The 12,633-nt window shown below is 35.0% G+C and overlaps 1 protein-coding gene across 1 annotated transcript in view; it reads left to right on the top strand.

Annotated features, from left to right (window-relative positions):
• The window catches only part of Agbl4 (AGBL carboxypeptidase 4), a 1,010,368-nt gene that overhangs the window by 81,164 nt on the left and 916,571 nt on the right, over positions 1-12,633 (top strand). Inside the window, exon 3 of the mRNA XM_038334417.1 lies at positions 10,232-10,356. Within this exon, the coding sequence (XP_038190345.1) occupies positions 10,232-10,356 (125 nt within the window). The remainder of the gene's footprint in view (positions 1-10,231; positions 10,357-12,633) is intronic.

Genomic DNA, 12,633 nt, shown 5'->3' with positions numbered 1-12,633 from the left:
TATCATACTGTACTTCATGTGTAATTCACTATGTCTACACTTCACCAAAATGTGAGGATTATTGTTCAGCAAAAATGTATTCTTTCCACTCTCCCATTGTACAATGTACACACACACAATTGTAAACACATGTGGCTTTGTTGTATGACATTCTTTGGTCAGTGAAATTTAACAGACACAGTTCCATCAGAAACTTTAATGTACTTTGTGTGATTTGGCCTGTCTTTATCATGCTGGTGGTCATTTGAAAGAATGGGTTTATGAGAGACAAGTTGTTCATATCTTTGTTCCTTTCTGTACCAGAGCACAGCCTGACTTTCTGCAGAGCAAAGCAGAGTTGCTTATATGAGATCATCAAACTACAGCCTACAAGCTTTTGAGTTCAAGAATAAGTGCTTATAGGTGTATCTGCTGGTGGTGGGCTCCACATGGCTACAGTTTTTTTTTTTTTGTTTGTTTGTTTTTGTTTTTCGAGACAGGGTTTCTCTGTAGCTTTGGAGCCTGTCCTGGAACTAGCTCTTGTAGACCAGGCTGGTCTCGAACTCACAGAGATCCGCCTGCCTCTGCCTCCCGAGTGCTGGGATTAAAGGTGTGCGCCACCACCGCCCGGCATGGCTACAGTTTGATTGGTTGTAGTTTTGTTTTCTTTAAGTGGTCTCCATCTGTTGCAAAGAGAGATTTCCTTCATCAGGAATGAAGGCTAATCTTTGGGTGTAAGGACAAATACATAGAATTCAGTTAGAGATTCAGCTGGCCCAGTTAATTTAGTTTATGGTGGTTGTAGGTTCTACAGATAAAACTACACAGTAACTCCCACATCTAAGACTCAGGGATTATTGAAAAAGCATGAGAGGAAAGATTTGAAGATCCAGAGTTTAAAGGAGTTTGATGTGAAATTTTCTCCTAGGAACGTCAGATGTTATATCCATAAAGTATCACCAACATGACTCCCACCTAAACGTCATCGGAATAAGGACAATAGCAGTTGGAATGCTAAAGTGGATGAGGGAACATCCATGAGGTCTGAACCCTACACAAAGAACTACAGGCAACTAAAGAATGTTCACACTAAGATAGTCTTTCCCCAGGGAGGCCTCACCCTTTGTTTATCTAATACCAAATGGTCAGCCTTGAAAAAAATACAAACAAGTAATATTTTATAAGCTTATCAGGGTTTGTATATTTATTTATTTAAGAATATATATATATATGTACATATATGTACATAACAATCAATGAAAACAGAGACTTGAATTTCAAAGAGAGCAAGAAAGGGTATATGTGAATATTTGGATAGAAGAAAGGTAGGGGTGAAATGATAAAACTATATTATTTATAATATTAAAAATTAAAGAAATAATTAAAAACAAAATAAACACCCATTGTAGGGGCTTAGATAAGTGGCTCAGTGGGTGCACTGATTGGTGCAGAAGTGCAAGGACCTTTGTTTGTATACCCAGAACCCACAGCATTTCAGGCTTGGCAGCACATGTCTGTAATCCAGTGCTTTCACTGCAGCATGGGAATTAGAAGCTGGAGAATGCCTGGAAGCTCATGGACCAGCTATCCCAGCTTGTGTAGCAGCAAGAGACACCCGTGGAAGGAGAGGACTGACACCCAAGGCTCCACATCTTAGCTCCACATTTCTTCTATAGCACACATCTCTGGACTCAGACACATGACCTCATACACACACTCTTTAAAAATTGCATACTGCTGTCATCCATGGAGGTTTGGAATAATTCATCACTCAAGTAAGAACAAAAGAGAGTACTCTACACAACTGGATTCCAGGAGGATTTGGTTCTTAAATTGTATTATGTAATATTATTTCTTTCTTGAGTTACTTGCTCAGAATACTAAAGTCATCGGGAATAAAACTAAATGGGAAGTTGGATACTGCCTTATCCTTGGTTGGGCAGTATTCCTTTAACTCTTCATTCCTACCTTGCATGCATTTCATTTACAACACTGAGATTTCCTGATAGCATTGTTGACTGAGTCCTTGACCTTTCCTTAATGGATTACCCACTTCCTTCAGCGTTTCTTCTGGTTTCTAACCATAGAAAAGATGCCACTGTGCATTGCACATGGTTTTCTCCATAAAAGGAAGCTGTTTAACTTGTTCAGAATTCCACAGGTTGGTGAGCAGTCGAGCAAGACTTAACACCAGGCTTTCTGACTTATTGATGCAGTCCTCAATTCCTTTGTCATATGAGTCATGTGATGGATGTTATCAATCAAAAGAATAGCAGAACTAATATGAGGGCATAATGGAGGGGTTAATTCTGGAAGTCATCTTGCAAGAGGTAGTAGTGAACAAGGCTTTAATGATTAGACATAGCATTTAAGAGGACTCCTACTGCGGAAAATCTTTGAATAAATATACCAAGACAGTAAATGTTTGAAGAAACAATAAATAAAACTGTATGAAAATAGAAGATTGAATAATACATAAAGTTACACAGGTTAGTTTCAGACTTTAGGTTTTTGTAGTAGGGTGATTTGGCATTTTATGCCTTTGGTGGTGGGAAAACCAAGGAAGGCAGCCTAATTCAATTTGGAAAAATCTAAAGCAAGTGGTTGATGAAATTAGTACTAAGTGTCAAGAAGAACAATTCTGTGTTTGTTGTCATGGAGCCAGCAAGAGAAAATTATCTGAAAAGGGACAGAAGGTGATGTGGGAATCTTTGCAGATACAGAGTTAGGCTCAAGGTCACAAATATAATCAATGATATAACCAGGTGTTCAGACCATTCCAATCATTAGTGCATGCACTGACAAATATTTTGCAGATGTATTTTTGATTTCTGAGGAAGAATGACTTTAAAATAACATTTGACCTTCAAATCTTTATTTTTAGTCATTGCATAATTAGATCTAGAACATCAATTATTCATCCTCTATTCAGTGTATATTGATTAATAGCACTCAGTATGTATTTCAAGGAAATCACTTTGTTAGGTTACTTAGAGCATCCTTTCTGCAGAAATAGAAACAGCCCTCACTTTAGGAGTCACACTGCCAGCTCTCTCCATTTCTCAATGCCAAGGAAGTCTGTGGTTGACAGTTTGTTAGGTTTTGTGTGGAGTGAAGTTCATATGAAGTCATGAAATGTACAAAATTATGGACATAAAATTTCAGATTAAGAATGATTTTATTTAATATTATCCTCGAATTTCATTAATTCTTGCTGATTATCAGTATACCCATCTCTGGTAGTTCGAATCTTCCAATTAATCGTTTGCCCTTCAAGTTCTAAAATGATTTTTTTTTTTTAAAAAGGTCTATTTCTGTTTTGTTTATTGTTAATGGCTGCCCGGCCCCATAGACTTAAGACTTGGTGGAAAAAAATCACAAAGACACCAGAAAGACTCTCAGAGCCAGAGAACCAGATTGTTGGGTTACCTTTTCTTCCCACTGAAAGTGAATCAAATATTTTAATAAAGTTATCCGTTGGGAACAAGAGTCTTTCCTTTTCAAATCCCCATAGATTCAATCTCTGGAATGAAGTCTTTCTTCTCACTCTATACTAGAGATCTGTCAGTTGTTGGTTAACCATTTCATTATATCGATGCATATATTATTGCTATCTGTTTTCAGATTATGACTTCCTTATTTATACTGCCATGACAAAAATCTTTTATAGTTTGAATATTAAAAATTGAAAATAATCTTGTAATTTCCATCTTCCTTTTCAGTTTCATTTTGCAGCATTCCTGGCCAAAATGACTGACAGTTCTCTATCCTGCCCTTCCTTCTTGGCTCTTTATTCTGAGTTCTTTCCCAGGAAGAACGTTCTGCCTTCTCATACTTGAGAAGTAGAAGAATACTCGCCCTTCAGGCTTAACTTACCGTTTACATTAAACTCTGCAAGTCTTGCTACCCCACCTAGAGTTAATTTATTTAGCTCAATACACTGCAATATTTTTCACTTATCTTGGCTCCTATGTCCATATGACATTGTTTTTATTATATGAATGCAATATATGTGACTTAGCTGTATTTTGAGATATACATTGTTGGGTTGGTATTACTTTTGGTCTTATTCTCACAGTTTTATATTATTTATTTATTTGAGTATTTTATATATAAAGCTTACTGTGTTTTAATTAAATTTACCCCATCCTGTCCCCCCACTTCTAGTGCTTTACCATCACCCTCCACACACCACTTTCACCTTCCAACTTTACTTACTCTTTTAAAAACCCAATGAGTTCATTTAGTGCTGTTTATATGTGGATGGGTAAAGGGATATCTACTGGAGCATGGGTGGACCCTTAAGAGTTGCCTCCTTGAAGAAAACTTAATCTCCTGCACTAGAAGCCGTCAATTGCTAATAGCTTCTTATCTAGGAGTGGGATTTCACCAGAACCTCACTTATCCGTGCTGGAAGTTTGGCTGGCTTGGTCTTGTACTTCAACATTAATAAGTTTATGTATGGCTGTTTTTCAAATTCCTTAGTGTTATTCCTTCCCACACTCCCTATTCTACCTTGCCCTCCTGTTCCTCACCTTATTTGACCCTTTTTGCTTTTCTATTTACCTTTCTCCCTTTATAACATATGCATACTATACCTGTCCCCTTAATGTCCTGCCTATTCCACTGTGGTCCCTTTTTAGTGCCCTGACTTCTTTGGGTACTTCAGCTTAAAATAATGTACGATTGAAAGCTAACATCCACATATGGGAGATAGTATGGAGTGCTCATCTTTCTGGATCTCAGCTCACTCCACATGATCCTTTCTAGTTCCATCCACTTACCTGCAAAGTTCATAGTTTCACTTTTCTTTACAGCTGACTAGAATGACACTGAATATATGTCTCACATTTCATTGTCCTTCCATCATTGGAAAAGCATTTAGATTGTTTTCACTTTCTGGCTATTGTGAATAGGGCAGCAATGAGCTTAGTTGAACAGCAAGTAGGCTGTTGAGCTCCCATCCACAAAGAGAGGTGTGTCACTTGCCTTGCTGGATCTGTGCTATTTCATTCAGTATAGTATTTTCTAGTTCCACTCATTTACCCACAAAGTTCATGATTCCATTTTTCCTTTATAATGGAATAATTTTGCATTGTTTATAGTACTGTGTTTTCATTATCCATTCATCAGTTGAAGGGCATTTGATTATTCTATTTTTCTAGTTCGTGTGAACAGAGTGATAATGGGCTTGGCCTAGCGAGTATCTGTCGAGCAGAAGGCCTGAGGTCCTTAGGACATATGCCATGTAGTGGTATAGCTCGGTCATAAGGTGCATTTACTTTGGCTCTTTTGAGAATTCTACATATTTTTATTATTGCTGCTTAAAGTTTGCACTTTCCACAGAAACTGAATGAAGGTTTCATTTCCCCACATCCTTGCCAGCATTTGTTGTTCTGGTTTCAGCCAGTTTGACAGGGATAAGATGAAATCTTAAAGTAGTTTTAATTTGAGTTTCTCTTTTTTTGTTTTTGTTCTTTATTAAATTTACTTTATTTGCTTCTGTGATGAAGATTCTTAAACATTTTCATACTGTGTTATTCAATTGAGTGATGACTGAGAATGTTAATGGTTATAAATATTTCTCAATCTATTGTATTATTGTAAAAATGTTTTTAGTATTATCCCTAAGTTTTTAATTAAACTGTTTCTTGATATTTTAGTTTTTCCTTTCTTTGTATATTGTAGACTTTAACCCTTTGTCAGGTGTATAGTTGGTATGGATTTTCCCCATTCTGTAGGCTGCCACTTCATTAGATGATGCCTTCTGCTGTTTAAAAGTGTTTTGGTTTTATATGATCCTGTTTGTCAACTATTGGTCTTGATGCCTGTACTGTGAGTGCTCTGGTAATAACGTCTCTACTGTGCCTGTACATTGATTGAACAATGTTCTTGTTCTTCTCTAACAGCTACAGGGTATCAAGTCTTCTGTTGATATCTTTGATTTGTTTGTAGCTTAGTTTTATGTAGGGTGAGAAAAAAGGAATCTAGTTTTCTTTTCTACATTTAGTTATCTAGTATGACCAGCACCATTTGTTGAAGATATTGTCTTTTCTCCAATATGTGTTTTTTGGAGCAGGATTCCTTAATTCTATTACGTTATTCAACTGTCTGTTTTCATGGTATTACCATGTTATTTTTTATTGTGATTAATACATCTATCAGTGTTTCTGTTGTTCACAATTTGTTTTGTATCCTGGTTCTTTTGTGTTTCCATACATGTTTTAAGATTGTATTTTAAACTTCTGTGATGAATTGAATGCTTTAGAATTTTTATGAGAATTGCATGGAATATGCAGATTGCTTCTGGTAAGGGGGCAATTTTCACACTAGTAATCTAACCAGTCCATGAGTATGAGTTTCCAGCCTCGGGTATTATCTTCAGTTTCTTTTATGGTATTTTATTTCCCAAGACTTTTACTTCCTTGATTAGATTTATTCCAAATTTTTTATTTTATTTTATTTTGATGCTAATGTAAAATGGGTTGTTTTCTCTATTTTTTTCTTTTCTTTTCTTTTTTGCTATGTTTGTTATGTTTCATGGGAAGGCTACTGATTTTATATGTTAATTTTGTGCCTTCCTGCTTTGCTAAACATGTTTATGATACAGGAGTTTTACAGTGGGGCTTTAAGGTCTTTTTATACAGAATCAAATAAAGATACTTGGATTTATTCCCTTCTTATTTTTATCTCCATGTCTTAATGCCTTATCTAAGACATTTTGCACTATTTTGAACATGAATGGAGAGAGTGGACATTATTTTACTGGCGATGCTGTGAGCTTTTCTTCATTTATCATGATACTGGCTGTAACCTTGTAGCATAGTCCCTTTATTTTGTTAAGCTATGTATCTTGACTTCCTAGATTTCCAGGACTTTCATTATGAAAGAATATTAGATGTTTTTGTTAAAGTACTTTTTTTTGGATGGGGCTTGTATTGAATTTGCAGATTCCTTTCTGTAGCATAGCTATATTTACAGCATTAATTATGCTGATCCGTGATGAGTGTGGATGATCTTTCTATTTTCTAGTATCTTCTTCAATTTATTTATTCAGTATTTCAAAATTTTCGTTGCAAAGTTCTTACAATTCTTTAAGTTTTTTCCAAAGTATTTTATTTTTTGAGGCTATTGTGAATGTAAGAAATTATTTTTTTAAAAAAAACATGAAATATTCTTGTTTAGTTCTAGTAATATTTCTTAATGTCTATCTCATCTAAGTATACTTTTACAAATTTGACTTACTTTCAATATTCTGTAGAGTAATAGTATCATATAGGATTTTCTTTCTGTTTCTAGATTATTTTGCTTAGCATAATGTAAACAAGGTTTATATATTTTTTATGTTTGAATATTTAATCCTTTTACATTTGACAAGTTTAATGGTATATTTAAGTTAAAGTCTATATCCTATGTGTATTTCCCTATTTGTCCATTATGATTTAGATTTTGCTTGCTTTGTTTCCTTGTCTTTCATTTAAATGAATGAAAAACATTGCTAGTTTATTTTAAAATATCTGTTTTCTTAAGTCTATAATATGATACATACTTGAAGTATTTAAGTAAAAAATGGATATATAGTTATAGTGTTATACAAAGAATAGAACAATTTAATCAGAAGTCTTTATTTCAGAGTGCTTCCAGGTGCTTTAAAGTCTGAATTTAGATACACATTAAGTGCTTGCAGGTTTCAGGTTCGTCATCATTGGGTCAAGGTGAAGATTTAATAATATGAGTAAAATTACTTTGAAACCTTATGCTTTTGCAGTTATATATTATTATTAAAAACTCTGTACATAGTATAAATTTAAAGATTTCTTCTTACTGAAATCCATGTGTACTGTCCAACTATTAAAACAGACTGAATATATGCTTTCTTTTGAAGATTAAATTAAACATTGATACATAATTTTAGAATAGAAAGGTTGAAGTGTGCAGTGACTCCTTTTAAGTTTTTGTTGTTTTAATAATGGAGTAGGTATCAAGCATAATGGTTTACAGTCTGCTTCCATTCACATCTCTGTGATGCTTTTGCTAGTCTATTCAGTGCCCAGTTGTATTGCCTGGTGGTTAGAGATGTCTATTTGCATTCAATTCATTTGCAAATGCTACTTATTTACTTACTGCATAACTTTGGAGCTGTCTTAGTTTGGTATTTCTTGTTTTTCTCGTATGTATAATGGGAAAGCAAAAGTACCTCATTTGTGGGACATGTTCTAAAAATTAAATTTTTTTGACATACTTAAGTGTCAGAATGTCTATAGCATACATCTATAATTAGGATTATTAATTTTCTACTAAAATTAAATTCAGTCTTAATTACATAGTGGTTAAAATTTGTATTCTCTCCTTTAATGTAGGAATAAATGCTTATGTTTCAATTTATGTGACCTTTCCAATATTATATTTATTTATTTTGTGTATGCATGTATTGGTAGATGTAAACCAGGGTGCTCCTGTGGAATCAGAGAACCACTGAAGGAGTTGGTGCTCTCCTTTTATTGTTGGTGTTTGGGGATCCTACACATATTATTAGCCTTGGTTCCAAGCACTCTTACATACTGAACCATCTACCCACTCTCATATTCTTTACTTTATAATTATAAAAAGTATGTTGTAGCGAGCTGAGCGGTGGCTCAGCGTGTTAAGTGCGGCGCTTGCAAATCCCGAGGTCCTGAGTTCAAATCCCGAGTTCTATCACAGAGCAGCATGGGCCGTCTGTCCCGAGTGTCTGCCCACGCCTTCTTGTGGCGTGGTGAAAAAAAAGAAAACATAAAAAGTATGTTGTATTTTTAAATGTATTTTCAATGGTTTAAATTTTTAGAAAATTTAAAACCAACCTAAATTATCTGACCCTTATTTAGTTGCATTGTGTAATAAATACTCTGACTTTCATAAAACATATCTTAATGAATATTTTTGATGATAATAATTCAAGGACCTAGTTTCATGTAAGGAATCTCCTTAGAATTGTGAATATAATTGAAAGAAAAGTAAGAGAAAGTCTTTGGTCTTGATTATTTCTTATATGTACTTCCTCATCAATGTAAGGTTTTCATTGTGAATGTACTAAAATAAAAGTACTGTTATGTTCTGGAAGGGGAAATAAATTGTTTTCTCAGATTAAATTTTAAAAGATCAGATAAAAGTAAGAAAAATTTAATTGTTATATCTGTGGAGTTACTGTTTCATTGCTGGAAACAGGCAGCTAAAGAAGGTTATATCTGAAAGAACCTTGCGATTATATAAATTAGCATTTTCATAAGAGTATGAGAAGGTAAGCAACTTATCTATCATCATACCATTGGAATGAGGTGAAGTAGAATCCAGGTTTCTGGGTCCCTGGCTAGTTTTCCATCAATTATAGTACAGTTCATATTCAGAAAAAAATAGTGACATGTCAACAGAACTTTGAAAAGACGTAGTTAAAACTTTGGTACATATAGGTTGAAGGTTCATTCCTAAGCATTCCTCTAGAGCAGCAGTTCTCAAGCTATGGGTCAAAACCCTTTTGAGCGTCAAATGACCCTTTCACAGGGGTCACATGTCATCTAGATATTCTGCATATCAGTTATGTACATTACGATTCACAACAGTAGTGAAATTACAGTTATGAAGTAGCCATGAAATAATTTTATGTTGTGGTGGAGGTCACCACACATGAGGAACTGTATTAAAGGGTCGCAGCATTAGGAAGGTTGAGAACCACTGATCTAGAGACAGGCCCTCTAGAACTCATTTTAAGTAAGATATTGCTATTTTCCTTAAGATCAACAAAATACCAGCTTTTCATTCATTTATCTGAAGCCAGGTAAAGTCATCTTGACTCTTTTTAAGCAATTTAAAACTGATTATCAGTTTTAGCAATTTACCACACAGACTACATAGCCATGTTGTGAAGATTAAAGAGGGTTCAGCATATTAGAAACAGTATATATTCTATCCTCATCCTTTTCTAACTGGGAATCTGTAGCTTGTGGTTCATTCCTCAGCTTTTTGAAACCATACTACAGTCTTTATAACCAAATATTGTTTGTTGCACCAAGGGTCTAGATCATGAGTCAGGCAGAGATTGTGTAATACAACCTGAACTAGCTGAACATCTTCCTTACTTTGGGCTGCACTTAGGTAGCATTAAGCCTATTTATATCTACCGGTGCTAAATGAAGATTAGTACTAGTATCAGAGTTCAGAATATTGTTGAGATGCATGAACTTCTATTAAAACACAGTTCTCTTATGTTTTGTCATAGGTAACCTTGGCCGGGTTGAGCAAGTCTCTGAGTTTGAGTATGATCTGTTCATTAGGCCTGATACCTGTAATCCTCGCTTCCGGGTCTGGTTCAACTTTACTGTTGAAAATGTGAAAGAATTACAGGTGAGGTAAATGGTGGCTATCTAATATGATCTTCAAAAAGAACATTTTCTTTAACAGGTGTTAAACTTGGGCTGTAGTAGATTATATTGTTTTATATCTACAGCAAGGCTAGATATACTTTTGTTTCAAGAGATAGTGAGGAATGGGTAAAGAGTTCCTGATGGGAATTCATTAATGCAAACTTGTATCTAAGAAAGAGTATGTTGTTTACTGATTAAATCTTTATATGTGAAGCTTCCTTGTGGCACGCTTTAAGGAAACATTGGAAATACCCTTTTGTTCTCCGTGTCTAATATGCTGTTACAGCATCTTTGCAAAGACCCAGAAATACTTTTCTCATAGGCCCCATTTCAGAAAAAATGCTTCTCTTTTTCAATAGGATGTTCATATTTTTAAAGCTGCATGAGTCTTCTGATTGAGTATCTTTCTTAAAGTTGGTATTCCTGGGTACTCAAAAGACTATTTTACAGAATCATCTAGTGATTCTGGGAGACCTTGTGTTTTCTCTGTCATGTTTAAATTTTATGAATATATTAATTCCCTTTAAACTTGATTTCTTTAACTTTACTTTCTAACTGCTAATGATTTTGGAAACTTGTTTTTCTCGAGAAGTTATTGATTAAAATGGACTGATAACATACATATGCTCGAAGTAAACATTCACACTCTACTTCTAAGCAACCTTGCCATTCCATTCCATTCAGACAACTACAGACAGACTGCACAAACTTTGTGTGTCTGGTGATTTTGTGGTTCTTTTAGCATATGGAAACCTGGCCATGGAAAGTTCCACCCTGTCTTCTCCTGGGTTGTCTTTATCCACAACACCAGGGAGAAAGTAATGCTCTTGTTCAGTTTTTACTCTTGAGTCAGTCAATGCTGTTTGCATCCCTCTGTCCATCTGAGTTCCAGCTCTGATTCATGTTTCAGGCCCAGGCAGTGTCTGGATTTTTGGGGTTCGGGCTCTTTCTTGACACTGTGTTGTTTCTGGCAAACTGGCTCCAGCAGAAGATGGATGGACAACCACTAAATTTCTCAACTAATTGTTTTAATTTTCTACAATACTACTGACATAGGACTGGGGAACATGCCCTCTGTATTGAGTTTGGAAGCTAACTGGTGGGATCTGAATATAGGAAAGATATTTGTATCCTACTAAATGTGCTAACTCAGAGTTTTAGCACATATGGGAAGGAGACAAAAGAACCAACACTCACACAGAGACCCTCCCACCCCCTTTGCTTCTTGCTTTTATGCCGTCTTACATGACCAAGTCTCTTTTACAGTTTCTATTATAGCAATATTGTACCCTTTCTCCCTCCTGACCATGTGCAGTGGTTCACCTGACTCTAGGTTTATTTCATAAAATAATCAGTACTCTTCAAAATACTTCAAAATAACCATGTGGGCTCACTGCAATGATCACTTGATATCACGAAGTGAACATACACCCTTGCCTTCTTCTGTTGCTGTTGCTGACTTATGTTGGTAAGTTATGCTTGTCACATATACACTCCTCTGAAAAGAAACAGCTATTCTGCAGACAGTTTATATGGATGGAGGTAAACACTTTCTTAAATGCAGGAGTAATATGCCAGAATTTCCAAGTCCATTAAAAGAATTATACTTTTCTTTCTTATATAGTTTATATATCCTTCAGCTTGCTTATTGCATCTAAGAAGCCATTAACTCCTAGAAAAGGGGCTGCTTACTTTTGATTTTGTTGTTAAAGAGACTGAATATTAGTTCATATCTTAAGTTTTTAGATTTCTTTAATTTTGAGACCCATTAGGACCAACCCTTGTCTCATATTCACTTCAATCTTCATGAAGACTGTCCCTATACAGCTTATATTAATAAGTAAAGGAGAGGGGGATGTGCTATTTTGAAATTTGGAGGAAATTACTTCCTTAAGTTATACACAGACTTTTGGGAAAGTTCCTCATGCATTTTAAATATTTTTGGTTGCTATTCTAGTTTGCTTATCAGAATGTCTGTTTATATTTTTATTGTTTGATTATTAATAAGATAATTGGGTATGTTTTATGCACATTTATTTTGAAGTTGTCATGGCTGACATTTAATCTGTCTCTCTGGCTTCTAACTAACATAAGCAAGACTATCCTATGCTTGTACACCCCCAAACCTTAGATGTGTTCATCTAGTTTTCTGCCTTGTACTTCATTCATCATCTTTTTGTGGCCACTGTCTCATCAGCTCTAACCACATTGTAAAGTAATGGAAATCTGTCTCAAGGCTTAAAGATCTAATAGAAAG

This window comes from Arvicola amphibius, chromosome 6 (assembly GCF_903992535.2).
Source record: "Arvicola amphibius chromosome 6, mArvAmp1.2, whole genome shotgun sequence".
NCBI lineage: Eukaryota > Metazoa > Chordata > Mammalia > Rodentia > Cricetidae > Arvicola > Arvicola amphibius.
The sequence above is the reverse complement of the archived record's forward strand: the minus strand, read 5'-3'. Positions and strand labels throughout refer to the sequence as shown.